The sequence below is a fragment of the Perna viridis genome, chromosome 4, assembly GCF_037379345.1.
Source record: "Perna viridis isolate PV_CMFRI_1.1 ecotype Kerala chromosome 4, ASM3737934v1, whole genome shotgun sequence".
NCBI lineage: Eukaryota > Metazoa > Mollusca > Bivalvia > Mytilida > Mytilidae > Perna > Perna viridis.
In genome coordinates this window covers 39,005,712-39,025,293 of record NC_142448.1, presented here as the reverse complement: position 1 = coordinate 39,025,293, position 19,582 = coordinate 39,005,712, and the positions used below count along the sequence as shown (strand labels likewise).

Here is a 19,582-nt window from a genome sequence, read left to right as displayed (position 1 = left end):
CTGAGACCTGGATAACTGAAAACTTATCTAAACTAGAAACTAAAAACCTGTCTAAACCAGACACTTTTTAAAGTCCCTTTATATCAATTTAAATGTATACTGAAATTTTGTAAACTGAACCCCTGTCTAAACTGAACACCTGTCTACACTGAACACCTGTCTAAACTGACGATGTGTCTTAACTGATCATGGATAAAGTTTGGCAGCAATCCACCTAAACTAATAATAGATTTTTTCCTTCAGAAAATCTGGTTAACAATTCTGGAAAAAAAAAACTATTTTTCATTTTTGACAAATCTTTCTTGCACAATTATTTCATATTGATAAATATTGACTAATACCAGGAAAATTTATAGTCCAGGTATCGACACTAACAGTAGTCCTGTGCCACCCTAATTTTGAAGAGGACTACATGAAAAAAATTCATGGTAGTCCTATTGGCTATCTTAATTTTGCCTTACTTTTCACAAGATCTTACGTCTTACATCATTACTGTCTGCAGACTACCTGCTTTACCTCTGAAGTGGTCCTGTTGACTACCAAACAAATATAGTTAGTGTCAAACTCTGAAGTCATAAGAACAGCACATTCACAGAACCTTTAAACCTAGTTGCCTAGTGTTTTTTCCCAAACCTGATCCAGCATGGGAACTAATGTTTTACTTACCCTTGACATGCTGTCACTGACTTTGATGATTGGCTCATTTTTTCGTAAGTCCCATACCACACATCGTGAACCGAATGTAGAGGCAAGAATATGTTGGACTTGTTTGTTCCATGCCACACATGATACTTCTTCAGGGGGCTAAAATATTTAGATTAAAATAAGTACTTTTAAGTTAAAACTTTCAATTTTTGTTAATAATTGACTAATGATGATAGATTTCTGCTTATTACTCTAGTGGTTTTTTTCTGATATCTTAATGACTGATAATTTCTTTTCTCAGGGCTGCAGATCTAGAATGCAACTTAGGACACACATGCCATTGCCAAATGAATGAGTGAATGGATAATCCATGAATATCACATGGAAAACAAAAACAGTCAAAAGTACTACCTAGAGTATATAGATAAATCTTTGATTATCTACCTTTGAATCTTAATACATCACCAAATTGAAAGATGAGGCAATATCTAAAATTTTGTTTGTATAGTACTCTGTAAAATCAACATCAATGTGTATATTTGGTATTTTAAGTGTTTTTCTCTCTCTTTCTTTTCAATGTTTCGAGATGACTTCTTATCCTCTACAAATGCATCTATTTCTGCACCATTAAGAAATAAAATACAGGTAAGCATATGTTCTGCATCATTAAGAAATAAAATACTGGTAAGCATATGTTTACCTGTGACTTAGCTCCTGGTGTCATTGGACTTTCATGTTTGTTCAAGTCCCAAATAAAAATTTCTGATTCAGATGCTCCTGATGCAAGAAGATTTGTCTGAAAAAAAAAACAAAACAAAACAACTCAACTTCTTGAAACAACACATCAAATTAGAGAGGGATTTCCTTGTACATTGTGTCCTGAAACTTCCATCAAATATTCAGCTGTTTTACCATACTTTTCAATTTTCACAATATTAGCCTTTGACCTCAAATTTTAATAAGTCACAACTTTCAAGACGGTGTACGTAGAAGACTCACGCAGTGGGTGGCACATGCCAAATTATTTTTCCTTAGAAAAATTATCCCATAAGAACTAGAAACACGTATTCCCAAAACTGAATGTGAATTTTTAATTTAATGAAATGCTATAAAATTAAATAATTGACATAGAGAGCACTGAAAACTCAAAACATAGGAAAATAACTCATTGATATATTCATAATTCACTTGTTTTGTTAGTGATTAATTTTTAATATATTCTATCGATTTTTGATACATAAAAATTCCTGTTCTATCAACATCGTGATGAGTTTAACATAAAATAGGTACAAAATAATAAAAGGGATAAAATTTACTACATTATATGTGCTGCCAATATTAATATCATTGGACATGCCTATATTCTACAGAGAGAGTCTCTCTTGAAAGCAAATTTTAATTCAAAAATTTTGTGATACACATAACCTTATTATCAACAACTATATAATTAGGTGAATTAATGAAATACATACATGAATGATGACAAATAAGAACACAGCACAAATTTACCTGAAAGTGATTAAAATCTAGAGCTTTGACAGCTCCTATGTGCTTGTCTTGTTTAAACAGTAATTTGTCCGTTCCGTTGATCATACTGGCTCCATCATAACAGAATAGGTTACCGTTGTCTGCACCTGCTACAATTACACCTGCTGTATCATCAGATATCCCATGGGAGCCCCATACAAGTTTGTGAAATCTGAAAATATAATATCAAAATCTGTGCTCCAAAATGAATCTAAACAAGTCACCATAGAATCACATTACCATTGGTAGTGTCTGAATTTTATGTGGACAGGTACTTCATAATTATGTGTACAGTAAACTGTGAAATTTTTGTGGCAGTTTTATTTTTCGCTAATTTTGTGCCGAGATCCGATCCAAAAATTAAATTGTTGCAAATATTTTCTTCACAAAATTTGATGAACAATCCTGAATTTAAAACTGTGCAAAAGCAGACTTACAGTAGAAACCATGAAAAAAAGATGGTGCGAAATTTCCCAGTTCACAGTAGCTGTAAAACTTGATGAAGACACTACGAACTAATAAAATGCATTGACAATTAACATTTTCCTTGAAAAACCCTTACATATGACGAAGTGGACATTAAGTGTAGGTTGCTGACTTGCTGAACAAAATATTGATTTATAGTCTGACGATTACGGTACTTTAATTATTAAATTCAGATGTCACAGTTATATAATAACTCACAATCACAAATGGAACCTTTTTTAATTTAAGGTATTGAAGCTGTTCAACAAATAAAAATTGTCTTCATCTACTTTTTTTAATTGTATGTTATTTACCTGTGCTCAGATGGTATAGTGGCTACTAAAGGCATGTTAAGAGATGAGTCCGTCAAGTCTAAGTGGTAGATTTCCAGTGCTGCTGATGTACTGAAAAAAAAATCATCAGTTAAACTTCTTTACTATAGATAAGTTTGTCAGCATTTATCAATTGAGAAGCTAAAAAGACAATCTAAAATAATTTCTGTTCAAAATCAACATTGATTCATAATCCTGAACAGGAATGCTTTGATTCGACTAGAAATTCAGTTGAAAATATGCGTACAGTAGATATATATTCACCTTCAGTAATGAGTGGTTTAAATTATTTCTCCACTAGAAATAACAAAATTTTGACTGGTAAAATCTATTACTTTTATCACAAGGAGTGGAAAAATAGTAAAAGTCAAGAATAGGCTGAAGGAGAATCAGTTTCTCTCATAAGATCTGTAGTAAACCTGGAAAAAATGTAAAATGGTGGGAAATCTCTCACAGAAATTTGATAACTGCTGGTGGTGAAAAAGTCAAACACATTTTTAATCACTGGCCTGGAATGGAAGAAATACATTGTATCGTTGATTGTGGTAATAGAAATTTGTGAAGGCATCTCAATTTATATACATTTTGAATTCACTCATCCATCACAAGATATTTCGGGGCACCAAAAGGAAATGAGGGAAATCTAATATCCAAAACCTTCATCCAAGTGTGATGTTGTTAAAGTGTCATAAATGTGTCAACCCAAAAGGAGTACATGTTGAATTGCAAATCAAAATGAGACAAAATTAATTTTTAAATAGTAAGTTTGGTTTGATTATTCCAAGTCTGGGAGCACATTGTAAAATCATGATAAGGGCAGCATGATACTCAAACTACATGTCAAGGTTAAAGCACAGTGTTTGGCCTTGCTATATTGGTCTAGGGAAACCTTTAGTGGTGTTGAGTGACAAGCCAAAATCTGTCTCCCAATCATATTGTAGGATTACCTTGCATATTTCACTCCAACAGAATATTGACTTGAATGTACATTGTACATATGAATTCAAATTGTAAATTGAAATAAAAATACTGAATATGTACCTGAATGTTGCATCCAGTTGTTGCGCAGCTGTACCAGCTACAATATAAACTGGAAACTGCTTCTCAGGGGACCAGGCCACATTGGCTGTTTTGTCGATTTCTTTTACCCTCATGCTGATCACCTACTGATACAAATATTTTCAAGATGGGTAAGTGTACATATACACATAAGTACATTTAGACCTTCTGTATAGTGTATTGAATTAATGTACATCTGTATCGTTCATTTTCAAATAAAAATTGAACATTGCGTCAAAAATGGCCTGATTGCTGGATAGCAGAGATTAAAATAAGCAATGGAGGCCGACAAGTATTTTTAAGCAATTTAGGGTCAGTAAATTAAGAAGTGGGCAAAGCTGCAAATCTTGATTTTAAATGTATAAATATTCGTCTAAATATTTTATCATATTGACCACCAAAGAAAATTTCATCTAAGCAAAACATTACGTCTATCTATCTAAGCATCGAAATGTAGTAAAAAAAAACCTGCTAGACAAAACCTTTCAAAGACCCAAATGTTATTTAATCGGAACATCTCTGACATTTTCACAAAAAACTAGTTCCTGTTATGGTACCTAAATGCTTTGCTCACACTTTATGTCTATGACCTTCCACATGTAAATGTATAGTTAAAAATGTTGCCCCTTGCACTATCAGTAAATATTAGGCCAGATATTATTATGAGTGCTATACTGTCATCAACATCTGATAGGTTATTTCTACTGATCTATAGAACAAAACTCTACATTTGTAGTCTTCACGGTTAAAAAGTAGTCCTTTGCCCAAGGTTTGTCAAAATAGAGGTAGGCCTGTAAAATTAACTATTACAGGCCAACACTGCAACAGTCACTATATAAAAAATTCTGAAATATGTATTTCGGGCCTGTGAACAGGAAAGTAAGTTGTGAAGACTGTACATCATAAAATTCGTGTCCATAGCATAAAACAAACACACGAGACGTATCCCACGAGAAAACTGTACCCAAGATGATCATTCCGTCTTAAGGGGCTATTTTTATTTGTTTCGCTCGAGCATCTCTGAGGCCAAAACGTCGGCTTAGGGTTACCTGTTCTCAGAAAACAGCTAAAATATTGTTATGTTTACCAACGGAAATGAAAATCTGAAAGCCGGTCATCATATTTAAGCATCAATTAAACGAAGTTCTACCTACCTGTCTATCCAAACGGAAACACAAATATAAAAATCGATATCTCCTTTATGGAAAGAAATGTGTGCGACGTCCTATCTAAGTCAAATTACACGTTTTATCGTTGAAATTGACAGATCCACGTCTGTCTGCATATCAACGTGGCAAAGGAAGCATATCCCAGAATTCTTTGTCACTTCCGTTGCACCGTAAACCATTAGATTGCAATGCAATCGTTTTATTTAACGTAAATTCCTAGGTTTGAAGAGTAACCCCTTTTCTTCTTTCGCCTATCTTTTTAAAAGCTTATTCAGTACACAATCTTCTCAAAGATAAGGGAGAAATAATGAATTTAAACAAAGAAACGGACTGGAAATCACTAATATGGGAGATAAATCTATCGATAATATGTAATATGCTTGTGAACAGGGAATGTATATTAGAGGGAGTAGGATGCAGGGTCACTTTGGTTAAAATTTGGTACAGGGATGCAGCTTGAACTGGAAAACACCCCCATTCATATATTTGTCTGCAAGAAAATCGGTCCCATTAATATATTTTCAGCGTGAAATACATATCCATTCATATACAAGAGTAATCAAGGGAACCAAGGTTATAGCGGTAATCAAAAGAATGTAATCCAGGGACAAAGACCAGACATGGAAAACAGACATTCACAACAAAGAACATAACGTAACTAAAATCATACATACAAAGTAACAAAAGTAAATGAGGAACTCGGACTCCACTAAAAACTGGGAGCATGGACCAGGTGCACCGGTAGGGTAAGCGTCCTCTGCTTTTCTAGATAGAAACACCCGCCGAGTTGCTCATTAAAAGTCAAGTCTGGGGTAGACGAAAGAGGAAAGGAAAACCATGACACGTTGAACAAATCAGTTTTCGTGGTGCAGATGAATACACCGTAACGATCAACGAGTTCATGATGACGACCATAAAACTTCTGTAGTGATGATTTCAATCTTGTAGCAACATAACCCTGTTGCAGAAGTCTATAATTTTAAGAAGTCTAGCGCGATACAAAAAGTATGCGTAGTTACGGCAAGCTATGGCATAAAGTATGTGAACAGACTTGTAGAATCATGCAGATATATATTTCTCTGTAGGTAAAAGTTAAGGTAAAGTCCATAGAAGCCATTGAATGTTATGAAATTAGCATTGAAGCATATGGGAAGAAGAATTATTGGTATCTAGCCTACATTAACGTCAGCGGTCAGGGAACGTTCAAACGAATCATTTCATGCCCATAAACAATGATAACTGTATTACTGAGCATTGTGTATGCTTGAATACCGTTTGTGTTTGTTGTGTTTTCTTTACCATAAAATACGATAATGTTAATCGCAAGTATGAGAACGGAATTAATATTAAAATTAATAGAATAATTGATTGGAAGGAGTGAATAACCAAAATATTATCACGAGTGCCAAAGAACGCATAGATTTAACGAGTGTGCGTTCTTGGCATGAGTGATCATATTTTGGTTATTCACGATAACCAATTGATTATCCTATTTATTATATAGATTTCCTCGATTATTCGTTGCTAGTTTCAACATGAATTTCAATTTTTTTGAATGGTGGATTGATTTCGAAGTTGTGATGTTTTGGTGAGAGAAAGCCCGAGCGTGAAATTACCGAATTTATTTCACAGTGTGAATTATCGAAATTTATTTCTCTGGGTACATTCGATAAAACACTGCTACCTATATAATATTTTTTTATCTCAGTTAACTATTGGTTACATAATATAATACGTCATTGTTTCAGTTTTAACTGAAATATACGCATAAGACGGCCTGAACAACAAAACTTCAGCAATGGAATAATTTTTATATTTATCTCATAGTTAAGTTAAAAATTGTGTAACACCAGTATCTGGAAAAGCATATTATAAAGGTCCGACTGTTCATGAAATTGAACGATTTTGATCCATAAAATAAAATGTGTTACTGAAGAATATATATATATATATATTCTTAGTCATCTTTTAAGATTTTTGCTGCTTCTTGGAGATGAGCACTGAACACTAAAAATACATTTTAGGTACATCCTTAAAAACAAATTTAATGCATATTTTTATTTCCAAAATAATTTGGTTCATATATGAATATATCAAGCTTAATATACATGTCATGTGTATGCATTTTTGTATGAATTAAATAAATACCTAAATTCAACTTTTTTTCTTCTCAATCTGGTAGTATTTTGCGACCTTGAAAAACAGTTTTTGCCGGAGATTTAACACAGTTACAAAATTGATATGCCAAAATAAAAAAAAAATTATTAAAAACTACTTTGACACGAGTAGACATTACACTCGACGGACTTAAAAGCTGAATAGTCAGCTGTAATGTATTTATGCTTAAAGTCTTCATTTGTTTTCACATTAAGTAGCATTCTTTACAAGAATCATGTAAATTCTACAATTTGGATGCCAGTTCTTTCCAAGGGACGTTTTTTTTTCTCTCAGGAAAAGAAACAATAAAGGGTATTCACGCTATGACATTTTTTTATTAACCTTAAATAGTTATATCAAGTTGAAAACTAAAGCTAAACTATCTAAAAAATATTGACCGGACAGACAAACGGACTTCCTTGTAACAGACCTCCAATAAAACATCTTTACTTTAAACAATTACAAATGTTGGTTTCAAAGTGATAATAATATGGTTAAGCTATGTTAAAATCATAATATAATGTGTAGATCGGGCTAATTTGATAAATATTTCCATACCGATATCTACTTAATTATGAATTCTGAGATTGAATATTAGTAAATTCTGTAATATGTGATGCCCCTGAAAAAAGGCTACACATTTTAATTTTTATTATCAAGTTTGTTGAGTGGTTTATACGATGAAATGTATTATTCATTGCCATCTGTCTGCTTATAGGAGATAATCCACATTCAATTAAGAATTGGCTATGATAAAAATTTTGTCTATTGAAAAAATAACATAAATTTTCCATGTACATATTTTGTTTATTTGTTTATTGCACTTTGTGCAATAAACAATATGCACAGGGAAAATTTATGTTATTTTTCAATAGACAAAATTTTTATCATAGCCAATTCTTATAAATTAATTTTAAAACATATTTTATTTTTAAATATGAAAAAAGTAGCTCTGAATTTAACTGAATAGGGGCGTTTCAATATTTTTTTATCTATTGAGATATAACAAAATTCTTTTAATCAATCAGATTACAATATTTATCTCAAATTAATTTATAATACAATAGTTTCTATTGTAATTAGTGTCATTTACATCAAATTATCTCCTTTACTTTTAAATTCTAGTAGATTATATATAATTTTTATCTCTTAAGAGGATGGTTGTGTGAAAAGCCACATGTTAATTTCTGTTAATTATATCAAACATAAATATGAAGACCTGCCCAGATTTCTTCAGAAGTGCAATCATATCAATTTCAACACATTTTGAACCTGTATAAAAGATATACCTGTGAATATATATATATCAGGATTTTCAACTTCGATCTCATTTTGAATATTGCCGTTGCAGATAGAATTGACAGAGTTTGACCATGAACTACATTTCCCGAAATTTGCCGTTGTACAAAATTTGAAACCCATAAAACACTTACGTTTCATTCATTGTATAAAATATCGGACTACATTGATACAGCTCCTTTGAAATACTCCGGTAGAACTTGTCGGTGTGTGATTTGGCTTCATATTTCGATAATATTGGTTTTGAGTACTTTTTAAATCTTGAACGTCATAAAAAAATGGTTCTAATGCTGCTAATTAGAGGTAACTCCTAGAAATAGAAGTACAGCATACCGAAATTTCATTTAAATAAATATTTTGTATTTGGTTCTGTACTTCTGTACGCCATAAAATAATTTGACACACAGAATTATATTAAAGAGTGTGTCATTACCTTCAATTCCATTCAGCCCAAACTGTCTTGACACACTCAATATAATATCACAGAGCCTGTCATTATATCCCAATTCATACAGCACAAACAGTTTTGACAATATATAGTATTATAGAGTGTCATTCCAACTTGTACAGCACAATGTGATATAAAGTGTCATGTCCCAATTACTGAAAATGCTATAACATGTAGCCATTTTTTAAGGAAAGAAATAACATAAACAAACTGTTTCGATATAACTTTTGTCGGACGAAGTTATTTTGTGCATTTTATTCACGTTATCATTACAATGCAACCACTTTCCAATGTTTGCAAACACTTTCCAATGTCTTAAATTGATGTTGAAGAATTTTCTTCTTAAAGTGTTTGAATTGATCCTTAGCTTGAACAAAACGTTGTCAACTTTATTTTATAAAACCTCCTGCTATTTTTGGTCAATCTATCTTTTTTTTAGTTACATTTTTTTACCAGAATGAAGTAGGAATGCTACTGTTGTTTTTTGTCTTGTAAACTTTTACAAACACTTTAGCAGTAACACCCTCTTTCGATGTATTTAGTCATGTTCTAAATTGATTTTTCGGCTTTTACCTATCTTATCTTTCAATGTTTCTACCAGACTTAAAAGCTTCAATGATGTCCTTTTCTCCAGCTCTTCTGTGCCATTCAAATATTTGTCATAGGTGTTTTACTGTTCCTTGTAAAAGCGAGACGTCTTCATCTTGTGCGTTATTTGTTTCAATTTCTTTTCGTGTATGCTTTTTTAGTGCATCATTTGTTTTCTTGATTTCATTAGACCAGTATGGTATACATATATGTAATCCCTTGTCAATTCAATCGGCCAACATGGCTATAAAAAGACATTACCTCCCTTTGTATGCTTATGGCGCGTTTTCTTCGAAGATGCACGATAGCGCATTATGTGTTTTTTTTTCTTTTCCATCTGTTTGTTTTTATTTGTTAATTCAACATTGCTAGTCGAGCATGTACAGATCACTGTAAAATATAACTTGGCCAAGAGATATTTACTTATATGCCGAAGAACATTCATTCAGTCAGTGGTTCGTAGATTCCAAGAGGCCTTTTAAGGACTGTCTAATTTTTTATTAGAAATATTCTTAATTTGAAAGCTTAATCAAAGAACAAAAAAAAAGAAAATACTGCTCTCTGGTTGATCGAATACCCTTAGGATTACACTGAAATTCTTATGAATATCATCAGTTAAGAATGCTAGGTCTTTTGAATCTGTGTATCAGTGTATTGATCCCTGCATGGGGAAAACCCGCTCTTATCAACAACCATGAAAATACAATTGTTAAAATAGGTAGATGTGCCAGATGGCGTCTTATTTTATTCTGTGGTTTCTTTTCTTTTTATTTTTCGTGGCTACACTTCCGGAGCATCTGGCGCCACTCTTTTCTAGTGGGAATTTACTATATGAAAGCTTTTGTTATTTGTGTACTGTCTTAATTTCCTTTTCTTAAGGAGGCAGACCTAGGGTAAGGGACACAACTCTTAAAAATCATTCAAATGTTTGTATTCAGCATTTTACATCAATCCTATGTAAGCATCTAATTAATTTGGATTCATTTTATGCTGCTTCAAACAAACGCTTGAGAGGCTTTGGTGAAATTGAATATAATACGAACATATCACTGATTTCATGAGTTATGTCCCTTACCCTAGGTCTACCTCCTTAAGTTTTGGTATGTTATTGTATTTCATATGTTCGCTTCATTGTGTGTATATATATATATCGTCCCTATTTCATGTTTTCAAGTTTAGGTCATGAATTTTGATGTCTCTCAATTGTCTTTCTATTTTGATGCTGCGGTAAGTAAACGTTTTTGCCGACATTTGTTCCTATTGAATTGCATTTATAGCTATTGAATCATATATCACGATGACGTAACTGTTTGATATATCTATGGTTTCGAGTGAGAGTTTCTTATTATTAGAACAGTAGGTTTTGATAGTCTTATTACAGCTTTACTAGATGGTTAATTTCGTGATATTATGGTACAAATGTGTCTACAAATATCAAAACAACAGATGAAAACATGTCAATGGTTTGTTTGTTTGTTTGTTGGGGTTTAACGTCCGAGCAGTAATATTTCAGCTATATTCACACGATGAACATGAAATTGATGATAAAATGAAAATGAAGTGATGATGAAATGAAAAAGGAATGGGACAAAAGGACAATGGGGTCGACAAATTTTGATTGCCACTGGAAATAGGGAGATGTGGGTAGGGTCGGGCAATTTAGCCTCCTGTGGCGGAGCCTTATGGTTCCTACTCCGGGAGAATACAACAGTAGGGTTCTTTAACGTGCAAAGAACTTGGCATCTTTCCCAACACGGTGCACCACAATGGTTTGTGGTCAGGTTTTCCGTATTATAGCCTGACAACCCCAGCATGTAACGCTCCAGGGGTACCCCATTCCACCACTTGGGGCACACATCCCAGTTGCTCCCGGCTCGTGTTCTGAGCACTATTTAATCGCCTTTTACGACAAGCTTAGCGGCCTATTCTTTTAACACCCGGACCTGCACGGGCTTATTATGTCAATGGAGGAAATGCTGATATTCTACAGTCTTGTTAGAAACACCTTCTGCATTCTAGTGCATTATTTTAAAAAATGGGTTAATTTTCTTTCATTTGATTTTCGGCAGGCAGATTTCCCTTTTCGTTTACCCACGCCAAACGAAAACAAAACTTAAAAACCTCAAGTAGCTCTGCTCTGCAAATGCGGAGTAGTTGATGTTGATTCCTGAAGCTTTGGGTGGTTATGGCAGCAAGATATGGCGATTTTGAAAAAGAGTTTTTCTCTCATAGCTGAGTTATCCAGCAGTATGAACTAGCCAGAAATTACCGGGTCTAGGCGTTTTGAAGCGGCACACAAGAATAGGGCTTTGCCCGTTTCAGGACAGTTGAGACATTTCCGATAAGTAACTTACGATAAACCTCTCATAAAGAGAAGAGTTGGATTCATTGTCAGAAGCTACTTAAAGGATATAGAAATCATTTTTTTTAAAATGAAATTTAGCACTGTCACTAACGTTGAATCTATAACCTCACACAAAATAAATGAAAAAAAACGAATTTTATGCTAAAATAAAAACATTTTGGACTTGACTTGATTAGGAATTGGATTAGTGTTCGATAAGCTTGTTGTTACCTTTATTCACAAACACTGAAAGATCCAAGGTTTTCAAACACAGCAAATTTTATGGATTATAAATTTCTCATACGAATGCGTTTAATTTGTAAAGTAAAAATTAAGGTAAGGTTGAAAAAACTTAGTTTTATCGGCGACTAGAATATTTATTATCATGGTGGATAAATTGGCATCAAAGCATTAATACATGTTCATTGTAAGAACATATAAATACAAAGTTGGTTTAAGTATTTAGAATGAATCTTAATCGAAACATACTATTCTATATTTAGTAATAATTATTTCGACGTTGTGACCTTGTATTTCGGTCTAAAAAATGCAGTTATAGAAAGAGGTCCAGTTGCTATTTAATGGCGGATCCAGAAATTCCGAAAAGTAGGCGGAGCACTCCAGTGGTTTTCAATTTTTCCTATTAAAATATATAATCAACCAAAGCTTTCAAGCATTAAGTAGAGCCCCCTTTTATCTGCATTAAGTTCAGTTCTGTTAGAAATATAAAAAAAGTATTCAAATCAACGTGAAAAACACTTATACTTGTGTAATCTTATTTTTAATAAATACATTTTATCGATTGCTCTTGTCTCTAATTGATATACAATTAAATATTTTTGTTTCTTTGTTTCTTGGGGTTTAACGCCCGAGAGCAATATTTCAGCCATATTCAGGGGATTACAATTAGATATGAACTACTTGATTTCAAGCACCATAAATTTTAAGAGTCAGGCAGTACATAAAAATGATCTTACAAATAACTACTTTTATTATATAGATAGCAGTGTTTTATCGAATATTCCCAGTGAAATAAATTTCGATAATTCACACTGTGAAATAAATTCGGTAATTTCACTCATGGACTTTCTCCCGCAAAATCATCACAACTTTGAAAACAATCCGCCGTTCACAAAATTTGAAATTAATGTTGAAAATAGCAACGAATAATCGAGGAAATCTATATTAATAAATAGAATAATCAATTGGTTATCGTGAATAACCAGAATATGATTACTCATGCCAAGAACGCAGTAAGATTTATAAATTTAACTCGTGCGCGGAACAAGTTCCGCACACTCGTTAAATCTATGCGTTCTTTGGCACTGGTGATAATTTTGGTTATTCACTCCTTTCCATTAATTATCCTATTATTATTTAACTTTCTTCATAATAAAAAGCAAAAACACAGACCCTCTCAAAGTTTGCATATATTGTTTGTTAAATGAGTAATACCTCAGTCGAAATGCCATGCATTAAACAAATTCAATGGGAGATAAGTCTGCCAAAACACATTTTAAATATTCTATTGAATTCATATACAGTGAAACCTGTCTAAATTTTTGGATTTTAATATTGGATCGGTTTAGACAAGTGTTCTGTTGTCAATGTTCAAAATACATTTAAATTGATATAACGAGACCCTAAAAAGTGTCTGGTTTTAAAATGTTAACTGATTATTCAGGGTGCGATTTGGACAGGTTTTACTGTATTTTTTAGACTTGTAGAAAAAAGAACGTTGGTCTTTTCGAAATTGAGTGAAATTATAGGATTGACTAATTCTAATATGTATTAAGGTAGATCATACCAAATATTTCTAGCAGATAAATTTTCCTAGTTTTTTTTTTCTGGGAGATGACCTTGAATTAATATACTTTAGAACTAAAATGTAAAAAAAACATTGGTCACTGAATTTAATTTCGAGATAATAAAGGGAATTTTTATATTGATTCTCTGGGGAATTTTACTATTTTGCAAACTGTAAAAAAAAACCAAAACTGGTAAATAGAATGTCTTCTTTATTTATATCAAGAACACTTATAACATCTTGTTGCCAATTATTTCCCCTTAAAAGAGGTTTAATACAATTGATGTTTGTAATTTTACAATACAATTTTTTATATAAAAAAAATCTTTTAAAATAATTTAAAAATACCGTTTTTGCTTCGTTTTCACAGGCACTTGGGACCAGGTTTTGTTTTTTTTTAATTTTTACTCAAAAATATCATTAAATCATTTTGTTTCCATAGTTAAGTTATTGCGTGTTCTCTGACATGTCCGCTTGTTTTTTATTGCATTTGTAGTTCATTTGAAATATAGCTGTCTGTGTGATTTTATAAGATAACAGAAAAGAATGCTCAATGTAACAGGTTTGATCTTCTGATTTTCTAAATATAGTTTGTCTATTTTTGGGTAATAACACACAATTTCCGTATTACTTATATAATATGAATTTCTTAACTTTAATGATATCGCTCAGGTTTGAATCTCATGTGCAACTGCTTCATAGTTAGTGGTTGGACATATTGGTTAATCCGCCTTGATAAAGTGTGTCGGGGTGGGGTGGGGGGCTACATTATTGTTCTAAACTCTAACCGGATTTGTGACGGGTGTCGCTTGCAGAGCAGGACATCCTTACCCTTCTGGATTACCTGATGTTACTCCCATTTTTTTTTACAGAAGTTCACATTGCTTGTACTTTAGTTCTTTTTTTGTAGAATACTTGTTTTTCTTATCTTAAGATTTATTTTAATGTAACTGTACTTTTTTCAGCTCGGTATATTGTCCATATAGATCGTCTCTTTTTCATCTTTTGTTCTTGGATGTTGATGTGCAAATGTATCTCAATTGGTCTGTTATTGATGTTTCTGTATTTTTTTCCCTGTTAAATTGTAAGATCTTTGCGTTTTCGACACGCGTGTTTCCAGTGAATGTTGCCTGATTTTTACAAAGATTTTAACTTAATACAACACACCGACACCCTTGACATCAACTTTGAAATATACACACGGAAATCGAAGAGCGGATATGTACAACATCCTGTACATTACATACGTTTTAATAACTGAATGAAGTTGGACTTCGAATGTGACGTGACTCAATACACATTCTTCCTTAATGGAGGAAATATTTTTGTTTTTTTTTAAGCAGAAAACAACTGGATGATTGTTGATAAAACGAACAACTTGGTATGTACTTTTTTTTAAAGCATTTTTCGCAGATTGTCTCATATCCTTATCACCTCACACATCTAGAGCGATTGTAAAGCTGGATGGGAGTTTCTGCAATGGTTTTGTCCGACATTAATATTGGTGTTAACCTTTCCTCCACAGTTGGTTCACCCAAATATAGCTGAAATATTGCTGCTCGGGAGTTAAACCTCAACAATCAATCAATCCACAGTTGGTTTTACATGATTGATAATAACTTATTTGTGGAACCCAATATAGTTACGTGCAAAATATATATTTAAAGTCATAGTAAAAACAAGATGACGACACCATGAGGAGAAAGAGGAACAAAATATTCACAATCAAGAACTAGGCCAAGAAAACTGACAAAACGCCATCATTTATACTTATTAACCAATTTTTTGGGGAAATAACTTTTACAAAAAAAAACAAAAAAAAACTACGGTGTGAATTTTTTGTCTGTAAGTTTTATCTGCTTTTTAATTTTTAAAATGAACTAATTCAGTTATGTTGTAAAAGCGATTGCTTAAAATTAGTAGAAAAGGGAGTTTAAGTACTTCTCCGTCTAAGAATCGGGCATTTTCTATATAAGGTGTGGCACATGAAGGAAGACAGACGCAGATTTTATTTCATTAACCAATTAATTATACCTGATAACCAACAGAAATAACCATCAAAATTTTGCCCGTGTAAGATAATGATTAGTCAAATTTAGTTAAAATGCACCAGGGATATTGGCAGGAAAATTTTCCCGCACCGTTTTCCTATATAAGCACTAAAAATATCAAGGTCACAGATGCTTCAGGATATACATAAATAGTTTTTGGTTGTTTTCTAGATGTATTGAATATATTTGTGGCAAAAAAGACAAAATTGAGAAATATGATGTGCCACCCATTGCTGGATTCTTACGCAGAATGGTACTTAAGACTCCAGTTAAGTTTGACTAATTTGTTCACTTTATATCATTAAAATAGTTGAAATGTCATGATGTTTTTTTTTTTCTCTATGTCATGATGTTTTTTTTTTCTCTAAACAGCTGAAACATAACGATGGCTAACGTGCAACCATCTTGTGATATTTGCGAATTAAGAAAAATTGTAAAGAACGCTTCAATTTGGTGTTCCGAATGTGACCAGTATTTATGTACGGAGTGTACCGAATTTCACAGTATATCGAAGTCATCGGAAAAACATTTTACCCAAAATGTTAAGGACTATTTGAATTTACCGGAATTCCTGCGCGCTTTGAGGAACCGCTGTGATGCTCATAGCTGGAAATATGAATTCTTGTGTCCAACCCATGATGAACTATGCTGTCTACAATGCCTACAAAACAAACACAAAGAGTGTGACCAATTAACTCCTCTACCGTCTATAATTTCAGACATTCGGAAGTCCTCCATTGTTAAAGAATTAGAAGTAACATTAAAAGAACTCGAACTGAACTTTAAGTGCATGATAAAAGAATGTGAAGATACAATAGAAACTCTTAAGTCTACTATGGACACTTGTCGGACCGAAGTGCAGGAGTTACGATTAACAATGGAGGCCCATTTGAGGAAAATTGAAAAAAAAATGATGGATGAGTTTACTTCAAAATACCATAAATGCTTGGATATGAAAGAGTCTTACTTAAACAAGTGTAAATTGGCTGCAGAAAAAGTTGCAAAGACATACTGCAGTTTTGAAAGCATGAAAGAACATGCTTCAGAGATGCAAATATTTCTTGGCATTAGAGAAATCGATTCTTTCATTAAAGATGACAGGCACTTAATGGACACACTACTCCACGATGAAGCCTTTACAGTATCAAAATGTAAGCTTGATATTAGCCCAGCCCCGTTTTACATAACAAGTGACCAAACACTTCTTGGACAGCTTTACATGACTGACGTTCAAGTCAACTTTACTCCCGGTACATTACGAGGAAAAGAAGCACAGATCGTGAGACCAACCGGACACACCATTCATCAGTATGGATTGAAACGGTATTTGCAATTATTTATTCCCGATGGTAAGCAATCTTTACGCATGACCGGATGTACTATTGCAAAAACAGGGGAAATAATTATGACCGACAAAGCTAATCAGCGTCTCCTTATTTTTGAGAAAAACGGAACATTCAGAAAAGAAATTAATTTCTACGGTAGTCCAGTGGATGTAGTTCCCATACGCCAAAATATTGTTGCAACAACTTTGGCAGATAAATCAAAGATAAAATTCGTAAATACGGAAACCGGATCTACTTGTCATAAAGTTTTGATTCCGGGTCCAGGGTACGGTGTATCCATTTGCAATGACAATGAAACTGAAAAAATCGTTACCCGTATTAGAGACTATGGATTCATGATTCTAGAGACATCGGGGAAAAATAGTCATCTCGTTAAGGTTCCCGGCGATTGTATTCTATATGTTACGTATAAGGCTGACAAATTCTATTTTACCAAGTGGGACACCAACAAAGTTCTCTGTTGTGATAAAACGGGAAAAATAATCTGGGAGTTCGAAAACGAAGCTCTCAAGAAACCTTGTGGTGTGGCACTGACCAACGAAGGCAATGTCATAGTTGCCGGATTCGAGTCGAATAATATTATTATCATATCGAGAGACGGAATGACCTTTAAAGAACTGTACAAAAATTATGAGCAGCTAAATAATCCAACGGCCGTATCTTTTCATTCAGAAGATGATTTCGGTCTTTTAGTTGTTACAAATCTAAACGACGGTTTATGTAATGTTTTCGAAGTCACCATTGAAAAGTAATGTTTTTTTAAAGAGATTGGTATATATTCCCGTCATCCAATATTTTGAAGTACGAATACAGTCCAAACTATAGGACTATGTATACACCATTTAGTTGTATGACCTGACCACACTGTTTAAAATTACTCAATAGAAAACCATTGACAATTTTTACTGTCTAAACTCGTCAATATTGTTTTAAACAGGTGAAACAGGTAAATTATGTAATAATATAAAATGTTTAAAACACGCTTAAATATCTTAAATATATCTTAAAAGCATAATTTATGTAGATTAGTCTTCCCGAACATTTGATGTATAAATAAAATTTTGTTTTCAATGTAATAACATTTGATTTTGTGCAACTTTATTTATTTTTCCTCCTGTATAATAATGTAAGATAATCTAAATACTAGAAGTATAGTAAATTGAACTGTTTCAAGGAGTTAACTCTCACTAGAAGTTAAGTATTAAAATCCAGTTCAAAAGGAAGTTTAATATTTTAAAGTAAATTGTTTACAAGAAGAACTCGAAACCAAAAGATATTGAAACAGGAAGTCTGAATACTTAGTCGTCCAAACTTAAGGCCTTATGCTGTGTAGAACAAAAATAATACAGATGACAATTAAATTATCAGTCCTAAACTTAAGGCCATATGCTGTGTGTAACAAAAACAATACGGAAGACAATTAAACTATCACAGAGACGATTTCCCGTTAAGTAAAAACGTCTTCTTGACACGTAATTTCAATTGTTAAAAATATCTGTCCAAAAAGTAGTACATATATATAAATTTATATTAATTTTACAGATCAGCCAATTCCCTCTTGGAGTCGTTATCTGGACACTGGACTTTTATAGTTAATAACCATACCACAACTTTGAGCTGCTTGAAACACGTGTACAGCATATTTTTTTGCAATGTAATTTGGTTCTTTTGTGTTTAATAACCATTAGCTCGATGCCACTAATGGTGGACCAAAGGTCCCGGAGGGTATTCGCCAACCGAGTAGTCAGACTCGTTTGACCACGAATCATTTCATTTATCTTTTTTTCAGTATTGCAAATTTTAAACTCATAAAACACCAAGGCTTTATTCCTTGTATTGCGCATTTTAGAACTTCTTGGTGCAGGATTTCTATTTCTATAAGTATTGTTTTGAGAAATTCTTGTATACATTTTTTTATCTTCCTTTATAGTTATTTTAATACTTCTGATGAGAGGTTACCACTTGTAATGTTATATGATTGGTACATTTGTATTTAAAGCTGCTTTAGGTGTCATTTTCGTAATTTTTTGTTGCTGTTGAAATATGCCTTAACTTTGAATTTTATCTACTAAATTGTACTTTCCCTGTATAATTTCATTTGATATCCACAAATAAATTGTATTAAATACATGAAATAGGTTTCGACACATATATATTTATTGTCTTGCAAGACAAAATATCGACCTAGATAATTAAAAGTTCGTATGCGTTAAAGCTGCATTGGCTGCCAATTTTTTTCAGTTTTGATTCTACTGAATTTTGCTGATAAAATGAAATAAGTTTGTAGTAATGCAATTGAAGCAATAAATGTCGATAATACCTACAGTGTATATGGAAAACAAAGT

At 32.7% G+C, this 19,582-nt stretch overlaps 2 protein-coding genes across 7 annotated transcripts in view; one reads left to right on the top strand and one right to left on the bottom strand.

Moving 5' to 3' along the window:
• The window catches only part of LOC148620023 (protein transport protein Sec31A-like), a 33,647-nt gene extending 28,245 nt beyond the window's left edge, over positions 1–5,402 (bottom strand). For 2 of the 6 annotated variants that reach the window (XM_088580529.1, XM_088580532.1), the window contains exons 1-6: positions 5,183–5,353; positions 4,011–4,135; positions 2,952–3,041; positions 2,155–2,344; positions 1,346–1,441; positions 667–804 (exon numbers count right to left, since the gene is read on the bottom strand). In XM_088580529.1, coding sequence (XP_088436655.1) covers positions 667–804; positions 1,346–1,441; positions 2,155–2,344; positions 2,952–3,041; positions 4,011–4,123 — 627 coding nt within the window. In that variant the 5' untranslated portion in view covers positions 4,124–4,135; positions 5,183–5,353. Of the gene's footprint in view, positions 1–666; positions 805–1,345; positions 1,442–2,154; positions 2,345–2,951; positions 3,042–4,010; positions 4,136–5,182 lie in introns of all 6 variants that reach the window. The other 4 variants (XM_088580531.1, XM_088580534.1, XM_088580530.1 and 1 more) reach the window with 4 other exon arrangements.
• Positions 5,403–15,078: 9,676 nt separating this feature from the next.
• LOC148620022 (uncharacterized) lies at positions 15,079–19,372 on the top strand. Its single transcript, XM_088580528.1, has 2 exons — positions 15,079–15,221; positions 16,264–19,372. Exon 2 carries the CDS (start codon positions 16,277–16,279, stop codon positions 17,987–17,989), a length of 1,713 nt encoding a protein of 570 aa, XP_088436654.1. The 5' UTR covers positions 15,079–15,221; positions 16,264–16,276; the 3' UTR covers positions 17,990–19,372.
• The last annotated feature ends 210 nt before the right edge of the window (positions 19,373–19,582 follow it).

What these genes read in the sequence shown, in the direction of transcription:
- LOC148620022 (XM_088580528.1), top strand. Translation starts at nt 16,277, where the DNA reads ATGGCTAACGTGCAACCATCTTGTGATATTTGCGAATTAAGAAAAATT.